Below are 16,809 nucleotides of genomic sequence, written 5' to 3'. Positions count from 1 at the left end.
CAGGCTATATTTAGATGCACTCGCTCATTATCCTGTTTGGGTCGCAGGTTTGCTGGAGTCTGTCACAGTGACAGCTGGGAGGTGGAGTTCACCCCGGACTGGTCACCAGTCCATCACAGCTCATCTCACATTTACACATACAGCGCTGAGCTGAGCTGAGCTGAGGTTTCACTGGCCTGAAAGCCCGATCTGCAGCATCAGAACCGCACGTGGACTGGACCCGGCCCTGCGCTGGGACGTGCAGCTCTGCACACTGAGAAAAATGTATGTTATTGCCACAGTAACAGTTGTTTGTTTACTGCTGCACGTGGAAAAGGTCTCTTCCAGAGAGAGCTGCTGGAGTGTTGAACAAATTAGAAAGCTGAATGTGAAAGTGTCATTCGCTCCAAGAAGCCACTTATCTCAAGCAAGAAAGGGCAGCGCTGCGTGCAACTAAATGTTATTTTAATTAGCAATTAGGCAGCTGTGGGGTTTTTTGTGTGATTTATCTTTTTATGCTTAAAACATAAAAATATAATGTCCAACACATGTTTTGAAAGCCCGAGCAAAGCCGCGACCAATGAGCAACAAAGAAAAAAAAAAAACAAAAAACGCTGCACAATTGACCAGTTAATGTTCTGACCGTCAACTATTTCAGTTAATTTCCATCGTCTTTATTAAGACGGGTTCAGGTTCAAGAAGCCCTGTGAATAAATCAATGCACACGTCGACCTGAACTGAAGCAGACAACGAACTGACGGGAAGCTGAGGAATGAATCAGGTCGGTCCCATCACAGATGCCGTCAGACTTGTGTGAGCTTTTTCTAAATGCCAGTAGAACAAACTGATTTACAGACAGTCTGTGAAGCTGAACTCAATCTGACTCCTCATAAACTGCATATGTTCTCCTCCGGACCGCCGTGTTTGTGCGTCTGTACGTGGCTCGGCGGCCGCGGTTCCGCCGGCGGCCGCGGTTCCGCCGGCCCATCTGTACCGCGGGCCCGCGCTGGTGATGTAGCGGGAATTAACTGTAAAATAAAGTAATTAAATCTGGCAGCAGCTGTCCAGCTTGGCTGCCGTGTTAATTGGTAGCAGGTGGGTGATGGCTGTGCCAGGAAGAATCTTATAAGATTAGGAAATGAGAGGAGGACGAGGGCGCGCTGCCGGTTCGCCCAAAACGTCAGCACGAGGTGTTTGGCTAAAAAAACACATCTCCTCCTCACAGGCTCTCGTATTTATAATGCAAAGGGCTTTTTTGTTCCTAAGGCTAAACAAAAATAAATTCACACCGCACTCGACATCAGCATTCATCAACTCTTAAGTGACAATGTGAGATCACTCAGTCTAAAAGCAGAATTAAACTGTGGGGACCTGGAAATCCACAGGAAGCTGCTCTAGAAATGAAAGTGCAGCGTGAAGAAGATCAAGTCAAGGACTGGAGATTAGAAAGGCAATGGTTTAGAACAAATTAAAAATTAACAACTCAAAAACATGCAAATACTGTGTGCCAGGTTCTCCTAAAGGTTTATGAACACAGATGAATTCTTATCTAAATGTCATTAACATGAGGTCTGAGCCTGCAGCTGCTCCACTGTCAACAAACAGACTTAGAACCAGATTAATTATATTCTAAAACTTTACCTGTCATGAGAAAAGGTAGCTTTGTGCTAAGGCGTAAAACCTTTTAATATTAGTACTTTTCCAGCTTGTTGACAAGTGTCACCTCAGACTCTGCTTGTGTTTTTGAATTAACCTCTAGCTGTGGTTGACAAGATGAGCAAACTTTGGTGCAAACTGATTAATCCCAGGGAACCTGATGACTTGACAGCATCATCTATCAGAGTGGGAGGAGGACTTTTGGAGGTGAAGCATGCGCTGGGACTCACCTCCCCAGGTTGATGACTCCTCGGGGGATCCCTGTTGGCGTGTTGAAGGCAGGCAGCAGCTTCTCTCCCAGCTCCACTGCTTTATTCTTGAACAACTGGGGGGAAAACACCAGAGGGCAATTTAATTTATCTGACAAACAATATGCACACAACACATCAGTGTCTGAGCGTTGTAGTTAAACATTCTATTGGAAATGCTTTCATACAGAAATTACAAAAACACAATCAGCATGTGGAAACTGTGCCACAACCTGGGATTCAAAAGTCCTGCAAACACTTCCCTCTGAATCAAATTATGTGAAACACAAAGCTGGCAGAGCAGAGCTCCTGCAGGATTAAAAGCAATCTCATCGATGTAATCTACAACAGTCCATTTAAAAGTGCACTTCCTCCTAATCTACAGCAGCCGGCCGCTCTCAGGCCAAAGCCAAGATAAAGTTAATGTATCGTCTTATGAGCTGGATTATCAGTCACCGCATCACCATTAGCCGGTGGGAACACGAGGCCTGACAAAGGGAGAGACGTACGGAGACGTGAGAGGTTTGAGGCAGAAGAGCAGAGGCAAGAAGAAGAAGAAGAAGAAGAAAAAGAAGAAGAAGAAGAAGAAGGAGGAAGCCGGCCTCTGTTTACACAGTCCATGATCTAGAGTAGTTTGTTTTATAGATTTAAAACGAAGTGAAATTAATTTACTCAATTTTTCTCAATCAAATAAGTAATATTTTAAAAAGCAACAATATCAAACACTTATGATTATCTCAAATATGAGAATTTCTTTGTTGCTTACACACGGTTTAATAAGATCACGTTCAGCTCAGGAACCATAATAGCTCCAGACAACGATAATCTGCAGATTAAATGATAGTCAATCAAATCATTAGTTAATGCGGTAAATCAGTGAGAGCGGTGACACATTTTGAGATTTGATTTGTTTTATTCAACATGGAAGACTTCAATAAAAAGAAGAAAAAGAACTTCAATAAAAAATAGGTTTCATTAAAGCTAATTGTAGAAACCCATATTAATATTATGGTATGTCGTCCGTGCTAATGAGGAGCTTCCACTCCAGGACCTGGGCGGCGTCGCTAACGCACACGGCATAATTCCTGATGCATGTGCTCTCCCTCTTTTATCAAGCAGCGCACTAATGACCCTCCTCCCGGTCTCATCCCTCCTCATCAGTCCCTTCCACCGCCGCTGATGCTCATGCAAACGAAGGGCCCACACGCTCGCACACGAACCCACACAGATTCAAAGCAGACGCGCAATTACATCCAATGAGGACACGCGCGCACACGGAACCTCTGCTCTCATTCGTGCGCTCTGCTCGTTCGCACCTCAGATGCGACTGCACCTAAAACCCACATGCGTCCACCAGGGACCACGACGCGAGTTCCACTGCACTCATTTATCCTCGTTGGCCTGTTTATAAATGACCTGATTAATTGCAGTTAAAGCCTTTGTCTGGCGTCTGCTCTGTGATTTACTGCAGCAGGCGCGCGAGCTAAAACGTCCGCCTTGTTCGTGGATCCATCTTTTCGCCGGCGCGGGAGCGAGTGCGCCGCTTCGCTTGTCTGCTCGTCCATCCCATAATGAAAGCTTCTAGTAAATCCCATCGCCTGCGTTGGCCTCCTCTCCTCCGCCCGCGTGTCTGATAAACAAACAGCGAGAGGAGTCAGCCAGGAGCAACATTGATCCGATGTGGCAGTCGACGGGTCGCTTTCTCGCCTTTGAGTTGAAATTCCCAGTGGGCGGCCGGACACGGATGGCTTTTCCATCAGCTCCGAACCACTTAAGACGTGCCTCAGATGTGTAGGAATCTCCACGGCAAACATCATCAGCGTCGGACGGAGAGACGCTTCAGGAAACTTTTCTTGTTCTGACACTCCTGTTTATGAGTAAAAGCTGAGTCCATGAAACGATGGGTTCTCACCATAGAAGCCTGCAGCTGTTTAAAAGTCCTTCCTTTTTTCAGAGGAGTAGTATTCAGAGGAGCAGTTTTTCAGATTCCTGCTTTGACGTTCTTTAGGAGACACCCTCATGTCTGAGCAGACGGGTGACGGGCAAATACAACGTGGCAATAAAAATTACAAACTGTGTGACGGCGTATGAGCATCCGGAGGGAGCTTCATCACCCGCATCAGCCTCACTCTCTGTCACTCATTCTGAGCGGAGACGTTTTCTTTTTTTTTTTGTAAACGCAAGAACAAGCCCCGCGTCTGTTTCACACCTCCTCTTTATTCACATTACAGACGAGCCGGAGACAAAGGAGGCACAAATCGACAGGTGCTAAGCTGCCGTGTCGCAGAAACATATCTGCAGTTTGAAGGGGAACTTCCTCTGCTCCGGCAGCGGCCGCCGCGCGTCCCTTCATCCCGGCCTTTTATTCGCGGCACCAAAGCGAACGGATGCGAGTTGGGCCCAAACGCCGCTATTCTCACGCAACCTGTTGCCTCTGCTACAAGAGTCCATTTAAAGTCACTTAAGATTCCTGCGCGCCCAAATAACAAACAAATCCAAAAACGCAGCGGGTGACATTCTGAGCATCGTCTGATGTCGCTGGGTGGCTGAGCGCACTGATAAATAATTCATATTTGGCAGATTTGCAGACTAACCACTTCGGCCTGTGTTGCTATCTCTCACTAACACGTATCCACAGTCACTTACGCGTTATCTCTTCGCTCTGTTGTGAATGTCAGAGAACAGGCGCTCTCTCTTCCCCATCAAAACCGAATCTATGAGACGGCTACAAGGCAACGGAGATGCAGAAAGACGCAGAGAACACGTCTGGGTTCTGCTGCTACAGTTCACAGCTGCAGGAAACATTGGTTCTACTGCAGATTAGCACAACCTTGGTTTGAGTTTTATTTCTAAGAAAGCCTTTCTATTGTTTCCATATTTGCGCACGCTGCTGGTAAACGCTTGAAGGACGCCTGCCGGCTGAGGCATGTGTGCGGCTTAATTCTTCTGGGGCCATAATAGAACAGTCAACTTCTCAGCGTGAAGCAACTGGAGGAAAGCGGTGATTCTGTGCGAGCAGCAGCGGCTGCATTGTTTAGTAGCACTTTTATTAGGATTCTTTCCTCCTCCGCTCCTCCGAGGCCCAGCGCTAGGATACCGGGGAAGACTCATCACTGGGCGGAGCCGCCGCTGATCAGGTGGAATATTACTCGTCCGCTATCACATCTCCCCACATTTCCCCCCTTTCGACGGACTCTGACGGAGCTGACAGGAGGAGACCTTTTCTTGCACATCGATTTCGTTGTTCATTTCACAAACTGCTGGCGCGAACTGAATGCGGAGCAGGAGTCGGGGTCGAGGCTCCGGTTCAACGAGCCCGGCTTCACGGCCTTGTTGCCGACCCGTCAGCTACAGGTGGCGGCCGCATCGATCGGCGTCGGCCGAGTTTAACACTTCTATTCAATATTCAACTTACTATTGGCAGAATAGCGGGATGGCGGCGATATCAATTGCACTCTGAGCTCTCTTTATTGCATTAGTGCCAGAGATTTCATTGCAAATTTCCAATTCCATTTCATCCCACCAAATTAAATTGCGCGTCCGCCACGCCTCTCCATCGGCGGTGCAGCTGGAGCATCGACCGCCGGCGCGGCACGTGTTCCCACATCAGCCGCCCGCCCCCGACGTCGGCGCGCTCCATAATTTATGCGGCGCGGCGCCGCCCGAGAGCCGGCGGGCGAACGCGCTAAAGCAGGTCCGATAAATTAGACATGAGGGCTTCTCCGGAAAAACAAACGCAGCGGTGCAATGGCAGCGAGCTCCAGAGCTCCAATTGGAAAACAAACAAGTGGCGGCTGCTCAATCAGGCCCCGCTGGAAAGGAGCAGCTCCAAATTAGTCCACATTACAGCTCTATTGTTAAGCAGCGTTTATCAGCTTAAATGTTCTTCTCTGAAGTACATGAGCCACCCACTACTCGCTACCCCTCCTTGTGACCCACTAAACTGCGCTTATACAAATAATTTCACACTTTGCTGACTGCTGCTACTGTACAATGCAGCAGTTGCCCATTATTCCCCTCTATTCAATGATGCAACCATTGTGCATATTTGCTCTCGTGAGCCTCAGTTCTTGAAGTTACCCAGAGTCTAATTACCATCGGTATGAAAGCATGCTATTAAATTGTCCCCGAGCCGGGATAAAGCGTCTCCTCGGGGTGAAGGATGCTCGTATAGATGTGGGTGATTGACGTTTGGGAGAACAACTGATCATTATTGAGATGTTTCACCTGGAACATAATGATTCTGCACCAGCGAGGCGCCACCAGGTTGCAGCGTCCGCTTCCGTTTCACTCTGGAAAACCAGACGTTTTATCATCCACAGTGGCTGAACACCCGCTTTCCAGAGTTGCTCGTCGCAGCAAATCAAAGTGACCCCTTGTCTTGAGACGTTGAGAGACAATAATGTCGGCGCAGTGGACTTTGCCAATGACCCCCGTGACACGCTCACTGCTCCACGGACGGAGGAATTAAAGAGTTTCCGGTCATGTAGCGACACGTTTGCGTTTGCGCACTGACAGCTGTCGCACGCCATCACTCTTCCTCATGGCAGCAGACCAGACAGATCCAGTACAGCATCAATAATTCAAGCTACAATTTGCCTGGTGCCACAACCTCTTGGACATCATTACTGTGAGAGAAGGACAGGAAGAAGTGGAGGCTGATGGGATACAGAGAGCAGCAGTGGTTGGAGAGGATGTCAGGTCCACTTCTCATTAAGGGCATGACAGAGTCTCCCAGGCTTGGTGTAGGAGGACAACAGGCACCTCCTGGCCCACTCAGCCAGACAGAAGAGCTAACAGGTACCTTCCTGTGTGGGCACAGACAGTCGATACTCTGCAGGAAATCTGAGAGATCTTGTTAAAGTCTAAAAGCCCAAACTGTCTGAGACTGACTCAGTTACATGCAAATGGCTGACACATTGCAAGACTGTGTGGGTGATGGATTAAAGTTTTCGCAAATACGTTTTCATATTCTGTCAGGAACATGCAATCAGCAGCAGAAATGAATAATGTCCATGCGGTTTTGTGTACAGCTGTCCCCTGGGAACTAGAGGTGCGTATAGTTCTTCAGATCTACTACAGTACTTCACCCTCCTGGGATCTTTGCCCAGACAAATTGGACTCCTTCTAGGTGTTGGAGGAAAGATACAGTACAGTATGTAGGACACAGTCATTTTTATTGAGCAGCCTATATTTAAACAAAAGGTTAATTATACTTGACACAAACCCATAACCCCCTGCATCAATAAAAAATCAAGTAAAACATAATTCAAACAAATCCAAAATGCTACAAGAGCTTATACAAAAATGTAAAAGAGCCATCATTTAGGGACCAAGACCAACAACAACAAATTCAAAGATTGAATGTTTATTGAGCCTAAACTGAAGAAACAGCAATATCTAGAGCACTAAAATGAGACTGGTCAACACAGAATCACAATAATCACACTTAACTTAATACCAACTAAAGGTCCTGTCAAAAACCAGTAACAAACAGAAACACAAGTCTTGTAGGGTTTATCTGAACACAAACATTGTAAATGCCTGTTGTTGATTCTCACAAAGAGCTGCACACATCACACATCTGCATGAAAAAAGCCAGCGGATTGCTTGGGAGAGGTAATAAGATTGAAAGAACACAATGTGTGAGGGGGCGAGGATAAAGTACAGAAGATAAAGCAGTCGCAGCCTCGGAGATAAAGACGGAGAATTAGGGGGAGGTTTGCGTCTGAATCTTTGGCTGGAGTAAGAGGAGGCGAGGCAAGAAGGGGAAGATCAGATTAGGGTTATCTGTGTGGCCTAGCATGGATCTGCGCTTCAGTGGGCGATAGGAGCAATGTGTTTGAGCCAGAGAAGTGGGGCTTCTTGAAAAGCGACTGACGGCAGAGCCCGGCTTCAAAGCTGTGTCACCAAAGACTCGACTCGCGAAGGATACGGCCGCCAGCCGCACATCTGGAAGGAGCAGAGCCGAGACCTGAGACAGATGTTTGCCCAGGCGTGCGTCTCACACAGCTCGGTGGGATCGGTTCATCGTTGCTTCGCACTCTGTGTTGATGGTGCTTGACACTCTTGATGGTGCTTGACAACGAGCTGGAAGGAGATGAAGAGGTGCAGCTGGTGGGAGCAGAGAAGCCAGAGAGCAGCTGACGGGCATGTTAGCCAAGCTAGCCGCGTCATTTAGCGCCACTCTGTCTGCGTGTGAAGTCAAAAGTCGCTGCCCTGAAAAACTTTGTGTAATCTATCCTCAAAAAAAAACAAAACACAAATACTGTAATCACCAAGTGTCCATAGAGTCTGAAAGAAAAGGCAGTGCGGCTCCTTTAGCGCAGCTACGACTGCGTAGCGCAGATAACGGCCACGACGCCCTCAGAATGCTAGCGCTTTTCCTCGAGAACGGAAACGACGCTCCAGAAACTCGTTTTTACAAGTTTCTCTAAAGGGCTCAGAGCAAAGGCTCTCCTCCTAACTAACTGTAGGTGTTGCGTCAGCGGCCTGTGATACTGGAAAGAAAAACTAAAGTTGGGTGTACTGTAGGCGTAGCGGGTCAACCTGGATTCCTCTTGATGTATATGGTGTCACGATAAAAGCCAGCGAGAGCTCTTTGAAATGCAAATATATACAACTATACTGCACCTTTATCAATGCAGACTTTACAGAGTGGGTGTTACTGCTGCAGAGCGGCGCTGGGAATGCAGAGAAGGGTAGTTTGACAGGGCTTTTGGCAACACACACTAAATTAAACACCACCTGCAGAGTCAGACAAGGCAGAACAAAATGTCAGATGGTGGTGATAGTAAAGGATTTAAAATTTAAAACAGCAACACCAAGTCCGGTGTCTTTGCCTCGACTGGGAAACTGAACTCACAGATTCTTTATCCAGTAATAAGGGCGTGTTTTTACCACAGCAGAGGAAGGAACACTTCTACTTACAGTAATAAAAGCTGGCTAGAAAGACCTTAGATTCAGAAACTCTGGTCCATTAATCCTCCTGTGGCCAAAGTCTTTTGGTGAGTTAAAATAAATGTTACTTTACAAAAAGCACTTTGGTCAACGAGGTGGTTCATCAAGACCATTCAGCTACAGGCCCTGGGGTCAAGCAGGCTCAAGTGTCCTTGAGCAGAATCACTATCAGCTGCTGGAGCCGAGTCGCTCCCAGAAGCAAAGTGAGACAACAAACCCCCTGCGGGCGACAGCGGAGGGAGAATAAGGCGATTTGAACCGTCGGAGAGAGCCTTTCGCGAAGCAGCGTGTAAACATCAGCCTCGGAGCTTCAGTCAGCGTCTGTTTAGCGGCTCCAGAGGCATGGTCGGTGACTCGCCATGTGATCGAAAGCCTCGGTCGTCGTCTATATCACATCGCTCCCTTTGGACGGGGAGCGTATGGTTTATATTTGCTTCTATCTGCCACAGCCGCGTGATGGATCCTCTCCATCCTGTCGGCGCCGCGCTCCATTCGTTAGGCTATCATCCTCCACGAGTCCACCTCGGGGACCTACTCCGATGTGCTCTCCGCTCCTATTGGCCCGGCAGCCGTCCTGTTGCTGCGTGCACGCTGTTGCCATGGTTTCGGCTGGGGCTGCGCTGCAGTGTTCGCCGGCTCCATCTGTCTCGGGTGTCAGCTGGGTGGAAAAACGCTGTGATTCCACTTATTTTCTCACTGGGGGGGGAGGCATTATTCCTGCTGCCATTCCTCTGTCTCTTTGCTGGCGCGCGTCAACGCGGCCGCGAGCTCAGAGCCACAGTTTGACGGTAAAGAGGACTGTTGTTGGGGTCTGGGCGCGCTTCATCATCTGAAGGCAAAATAACGTTAGGAAAAGCTGAATAGATTTGCTTCAGTCCTGCCAAAAGACCCAGGTGCGGGAACGGGAGGAAAACAAATCACGACAATAGAGCTATTCTGAGCACACAAGAGAAACGAGGTCACGCATACAAGCAAAATATTAAACCAGCTCAGATTTTATGATTAAACACAGCTGCCGGATCCTCTGCGTCTAAGTTTCCATTTCCCAACTAAGAGCTTCTTCACATTTTAATCATACTGAATATAAGTCTAGATCCTGTAAGGCAGCGACCACCGGCTCCGCCGTACAAAGAGAACCGGACAGGCCTCTGAGGCTGCAGCCTCACCACTAACTAGAAAAAGGAAATTGCAGAGTACCAGCTGAAAAAGCAGCTACAGGGACGAGCGGCGACATAAATAACCCTGAATCACTCTGACAAGTTTGTGTAAGTGGAGTGCTTCAGGTTCTGACCTATCGCAGGAATTGGAATATCTCCGGGCTGAATTTTCCTGCAGGATGGTGAGTAATGGTGTCTGATATTCCCCGGACTCCTCGATGTGCGAGGCCCCGGGGGTCATCGAGGGATCCCTGTCCTGCCACAAATGTCACGGCTCATAGATATTGCATGGACCGCGGCCTTTTGACGCTAATTAAATGTTACTGCTCACCCAGCGCCGAGATAAAGACGAGTGAGGACAGAGGGAAGAAAGGAACCGACGGCGGCAAAGTGAAACACGCGTTTAAAGCATCGCTAGCATTAGTTACTGTGTGTTTTCCAGCTGCATGTGATGAATAATGAGTTCCCTTTGTGACGGTCCAAATCATCCTCCCTGGAACAGAACCTGTTTATCGGCCCGTTTAGACAGAACACACAAGCGTCTCCTTCAGTTCAGATGACCGACAGCAGCTTTGACTTGTTGTAGAGTCACGTGAAAGCTGTGCTCATGGTTCGACGTGAGTTTTACCTGAATGCGCAGCTCCTCTCGCTCTGTGCAGGGCTACGGGAGCCTCGCTTCATTGTTTAGCCGACCAGACTGTAAATGATGTGCTTTGGTTCGCTCTCGCTGCTCCTGGAGTGGTTTCTCCCACAGCAGTTGTTTGCAGCAGAACAACCAAAAAGCAACTGCACCCTCCCTGTTTAGCAGCAAGCAGCAAGCACGTACGGTGAAGTAGCCGGTGAACACAGCGAAGCTTTAAGGAGCTCAGGAGACACATTCTCCCAAGAGCAGGTTTAGAGTGGAGTTTTGTAGTCAGGATAAAAACTGGATCAGATAAATATACAATAGAAATAAATGTTTCACTAAATAGCCTCGTTTTTCTGGCCTCCACTGGATGAAACAGCTGAAGTGAACTGAAGTCAGAGCCGGTCCATAACTATGCACATGAGATGATGGTGGACCACGGTGAGGCAGAACACCAGCAGACGGACCCTCAGACCGAGACCTGATTCTGCTCCCCATGAGCGTGTGCTACGACTGGACCAGTGCTCCTGCTGTACGTGAATCAGCCATCGACCCAGAGTTGTGATTTAAAGGCTTAGATCTTATTTGCTGATGCAGAGAACGCAATCAGCGTAACACAACGCTACATCACCAATTACGCGGAGCAGAGCACCAAAAGCTTGTATCTCAGAGTCGGCCAAGCTTCAATCCCTCAATTTTTTACGTGCACAGCGATTATCCAGGCGTGTGCTCGAACTCTTTGTGAATGAAAGTCACTTTGCTCGGGTGACTTCACTTTTCTCCCCACTTTCCAAAGTCAGCAGTTATGCAGCGCTCGCTTCATGCAGAGTGGCGTTGCTCCACGTTTCAGCCAAGTCACGACACGGAGCGTCTGCTGGGACGAAGCGCCGGCTCTGTCGACCCGGATGAGGCGAGCGAGGCCCGCGAGCGCAGGCTGCCGCTCAGCTCGGATCAGCTTCACAGGGCGACGGGGCCTCGCTGTGTCCACGCTGGCGACAATAACAGAGGCGAGGTGTCTCCTGGGAAGGGACGCTGTCACTCTCCCGCAGAGGAGGCTTCACGTCTCCGCTTCTCCTCCCTCTCCCCCTTTCACACGGCGCCGCTGCAGCTCATTTCAAACGGCGCTGGCGCGCGCCTGTCTTTGTAGGAGTACATGTGAAGTGGGAAGCAAAGCGGGAGCGCTGCTCGCTAGCAGCTCAGCGCGGCAGACGCGTCGCACTGTGAGGGCAGCTACCTGCTCGGCAGCCGCGAGTCGGTCCTCGTGTGTTTTCCCTCTACAAGCGCGACGTCCCAGACGTAAAGTCTTAAGTCCTCGCTCCAACTAAAACCGGAGGAGGTTAGAACGCGGGAGAGGCCTTTAGACGTCTGGGAGCAGTCGAGCATCTCGACAGGAGAAGCTCTTTTCACCTGTGGATGTCAATCAAAGAGGCCGGAACTGGAGCAGAGAGCACGGTCTCACAATTACAACTTCATTATAGAAAATACAAGGTTTCTTTGTGCTGCTGATTTATTATGCTAACACTTTAAAATGACATTCAAACTCAGACATTTCCATTTGAACCTGTTACTGTAGGCTGAAGTACATCACACGTGCAGGTTTTATGGCGACGGTCTCACTTGAGTAAGCGAATATATTCGGCTGCTGGCAGCTTACGACGCACAGAAAAGCAACAGCGGCGGAGAGGTCAAAAGTTTAGGAACAGGAAGAGAGAGAGAGAGAGAGAGAGGGAAAGTAAGCTGCGCCTCAGAGCAATACCTTCAGCGAATGCCAGACTATGTTTGTGCTCTATGGGCAGAATGTGAGGATACGGTCGGTGCCAAAACACTGTTTGGCACAAAAAGAAAGCACTTCGCAGCTCCACTACGCTGGATCCTTGCCCGGTCGCTGCTAGCCTTTGCTGCTTCCAGCCAGATTCACCACTTTGAAGCTGCAAGGACATTTTCTCCCCATGACAGTCTGACAGGCAAATCAAGACATGTCCCCCCGACTGTGTTACAACACGGGTTAACTTGATCAATGCAATCATAGCGCCGGCGACAAAATCAGACTAAGATGAGGTTCATTAAGGCCCAAATTAGCATGCAACATCAAAGGGGGGTACCTTGATTGGCTTTGATTGATATCATTATGAGAGCAGTGATTGTGCAGCCACAGCTCTTAGACGCGCGACCGTACCAGGAAGAGAAGCGAAGCCCTGACCCGCTATGGGAACTGGGAAATGAGCGGAGGTCACCATGTGTTCAATTCTTGGCTGTAATGAAATGTCGCGCTTGCTGGAATTGGCCCAATCTCGGCCTCCAAAAACAGTTTGGCTGATGGAAGTGGAATTGGTGGCAAATGAGCTCGAGGGGAGCGGAGGCAGTGATGGAATTGGCCGCCGAGAATTGACGTGCGCTGGATTCACTTTGAGGCAAAGACGCCGTGGAAGCAGGTGGAGTCGGGCGCAGCCGCCCCGACGTCTCGCGCCCTTTAATTTGGTGCGTGGCTGCACATACAGCACGCGGACAACGTGAACAGGTGGACTGACTCCATTATGACAGACATCTGAGGAATACGCTTAAACAGCATCACGAGTCAAGTCTGTGGATGTGTCTGATTCGCCCTCATTAAAGGAGCTCTCAGCGTGGACAGCGATCAGCTTGTTCACCGCCTGTGATGCCCTGAATGTTCTGGCACCTGTCAGTCAGCCCAGCGCTATGTTTCCCAGCGGTTTAGCGCCTGGGACCACATTCCCTGTTGTTTGGTGTCGACTGGCGCTTACAGCGAACACCTCCAACATCGCTGTTTAGCTGATGCTCTCGCTCCGTTGTCCAACATTCACAGTTTGGCCCTCGTTAAAGTTGCTCCCATCGTTTCCCAACAACGGACTGCTCACTCACTGCCTCAAGGATCCCACTCGCTGGCAGGTGCCACTGTTATGCACTTCACCTGATGTAACATCAGCTGGGTGCCTACTGTTAAATCTGTGCTGGTTGACACTGAATTCATCACTTGAGACACCGTGCCACAAGGTGAGAAGCTGTCGGCACTTTCACTTTAGTGTCTCGCTCGCTCGCACGGCACTAAATGAGTACTTCTGAGGCTGAGGGAGGCCGACTGTCACACAAACACCCTCACACCCACATATCACAATAACAGACGCCGGGTTAATGTGAGAGTAGGATTGTATGTAAATGTGTCATAGATACTGTAGATACAATATGAGCAGCAGGTTGAAGTCTGAAGGTTTGATCACATGCAAACACGACCCTCCCTGACTTTCTTACTCTGACCTCTGACCTCACTATGACTTTGCACCAGCTCACAAGATCTGGGAAGCCCCATCAGAGAAGGATCTAGTCTTTAAACATGCCATGATTGGCTGCCGCCATCGGTCCTGCTGACTGGGTCCAGCTGTGAGAGTCTGCACTAACCTGGGTATGACCCAGACCCATATTTTAAAGAAAGCGGCAAGTTACATTTTTCAAGGGAATAAAAACAAAAGCAGAACTTCAAAGATGTTGAAGAATGTGAACTTGAATGAGGGCAGAGAGATGAAGCGCACGCATTCCCGTTCGGGATGTTTGACGTGTTTTGAAATCTCAGCGCTGGAAAGAAGAAGAGAAGAGAAGAAGGAAGCGGCCGCTGGCAGAGGTGTCCCACAACATCACGGGCGGAGACATTTAATGGCTGTCGCCTTCTTCTATTCAATGTGAAGACATCAAGACAAATACAGTCCATCTCCCAGCTTCCAGCTCCTTCATCTTCCATAATAGTCTTGCCTTCAGGTTGCCATGGATACAGGTAGACCCAGGGCTATACAGCGGCGAGAAATAGGACTCAACCATAAACTCACTTACGCTTCTCGCCGTACTGATTATCAGGTACTGTAATGTCATTTTGAAAACTAGTACTACTGGAAATAACTGAGACCATTATGATAATTGGTGACTGAAATTCCACAATTGGCTGCAGCAATTATGAAAACGCAAACTGTCGCACTGTGTTTGGTTTCACTACAGATGCACAAACAAATCGTCCAATTACGGCTCGGACGCATCCAGACTACAGAGGTGTTTATCCGCTTTACTGCACCAAACTCCATCTACTGCAAAAGATGAATGGGGCGTTTGTGGTGGAACGCTGGGACTGATTAAAGACGCCAGCAGGAGACCCGGTTTAGCCGCTGACCCAGCTTCTGCCCTGTCAAATGCTTCTTCTTCCTGATACTGAATTCATCATTTCCATCCCATCTTAATGGGAACATTTGACTGACACCTGTCATCTCGAGCTCCGAGCTCTGTCAGCAGGCGCCACAGTGCTGCTCGCAGAGCGTGCACGAGAATGAATAATGGAGAGGTGAAAGACAGAAGAAAAAACTTTTGTCTGCGTAAACAGCTACATATGTATGTAGGTCAGCTGATTGATTATTAAACTGGCAGTTGGAGGGTTTGAGGATCGTCTCTTATTTGTCTGTGCATAGGATCCACACAGATAAAAAAAAAAAAACCTGCACTTCTACAGCTATTTAAAAAGTGACTTATTGTTTAATTGTTCTGCTGCACGTCTCAGTTGTGGCACCATTATGTACAGGGCTCCAATAAACAATGACTTTATGTTGATTAACGAGGTGAATTTCTATCATGCCCTTGATAAACTATCGTAATTTCTATCTATCAAGATAATATCAGATGAAGGCTTCGATTTAGGATGTAAAACATCTCATAACTTTATAAGTGAGAAAGAAACCATCACTTATTAAATCAGTTCAGCGTCTTCCTGTCAGCGTCCTTCTCGTTATTGATTTCGGCTTTAATAATTAATATTAGTTTTTAGTCTAATTCTGTATTTCTCTGCCGTTGCTCTCCGGTACAAAGACATATTCCAGCACCAATAAATTTAAACTGGTATGAAAAATTTAAAAACAATTCAAATATATACATTTTAGGGTTTTGAATTTCTGACAACCTATAAAAATGTGCAGAATCTTTTTTTTAAAATTTAAAATATGTATTATGTATTATTGATTACAAAAAGTCTAATAAAATAATTATTAGCTGACCTATATACAGTATGAGATATAGACTCCGCATCTCTACAATGGAGCGGTTCAGGGCTGCACAGAAAGGGGAACGTGCAGCTGACGGCTGAATGGCCACGTTCGGCAGCTGCTCCGTCCGTCCCTAATAGAGTAAGACATCTCCCAGTATCTCCCAGTGTTAATCAGAGTCACACCAGCTGGAAATGAAAGCCACGCGCAATCTGCCAGCAGACTCTGAGCCGGGGGAGGAAAGGACAGATAAAAGAAGGTTAAAGCTTAGATCTTATCTCCTCTATTCCTTCTTATCGATTAAGATAAGATTTAGATTAGTTTTACTTGTTGCTAGTGTCCCATTTATGAACAAATAACATACACTGAGGGCTGATGCACCTTTATTTTCAGCAGTATGTTACATAAAATATAAAGACTTTTGTTATCTATCTAGCTGCTTCTTTTGGTCTCAGTCTCACTGAGGCACAGCATGTTTGGATGGCAATTAACCGCTGCCAGTCTGAGACCTCCAGCCACACAATTACTCCTAGATTGCCCTCATCCAATACTATATGCTGGAAATAGGATATTTGTTGCTTCACAAAAACCTATTTCTTAAATTTATGGTACAGAAGCAACACTGTGTCCAGTGCTGCTTCTACGGGTTACTGTTCTAGTTTAAAATATGCATGGTTCATGTTCTATAAGGTAATATGTTGCTTCTGGACCAAATATGTATTAAAGCTTCATTTGTGCAGCCATCAACCATATTGAAACTCCTGATGCTTGTTGGACGTCACTCTAGGAAGATCAGTCATGTTGACAGGTTTTATGCACTAGGTCTAGTCCACCTTATTGGAAACCAACTAGCAAAAACCAATAAAAGCAGAAAAGATTTTTCTAAGCATCCCGTTTTTTCTTTCTGTTTCTCAGTTGTTCGTAGAAAGCCTTACAGACATAAAGCAAAACTGAACAGGCATTTAAAAGAACTGACAACGAGGAACAAATGCACAGGACCCTGGAGCAGCTTCAAAATATAGATGAGGTCCAAATAAGTCACTTTTCACTTTCTATTTTCCTGCCAAAGATAATGTTTTTTGTTCGGGTTGTGGGTGAGAAAGAGAGCGAGAAAGAGGGACAGTGTGTGTGTGTGTGTGTGTGTGTGTGTGTGT

The 16,809-nt window shown here is 47.6% G+C and overlaps 1 protein-coding gene across 2 annotated transcripts in view; it reads right to left on the bottom strand.

The window, feature by feature from the left end:
* The window catches only part of LOC114843717 (mannosyl-oligosaccharide 1,2-alpha-mannosidase IA), a 120,822-nt gene that overhangs the window by 11,590 nt on the left and 92,423 nt on the right, over positions 1-16,809 (bottom strand). Inside the window, exon 5 of one of the 2 annotated variants that reach the window (XM_055503019.1) lies at positions 1,867-1,960. In XM_055503019.1, the coding sequence (XP_055358994.1) occupies positions 1,867-1,960 (94 nt within the window). Of the gene's footprint in view, positions 1-1,865; positions 1,961-16,809 lie in introns of both variants that reach the window. The other variant, XM_029130530.3, reaches the window with a different exon arrangement.

The sequence above is a fragment of the Betta splendens genome, chromosome 16 (assembly GCF_900634795.4).
Source record: "Betta splendens chromosome 16, fBetSpl5.4, whole genome shotgun sequence".
NCBI classification, from domain to species: Eukaryota; Metazoa; Chordata; class Actinopteri; order Anabantiformes; family Osphronemidae; genus Betta; species Betta splendens.
This window is presented reverse-complemented; position numbering and strand designations above follow the sequence as displayed.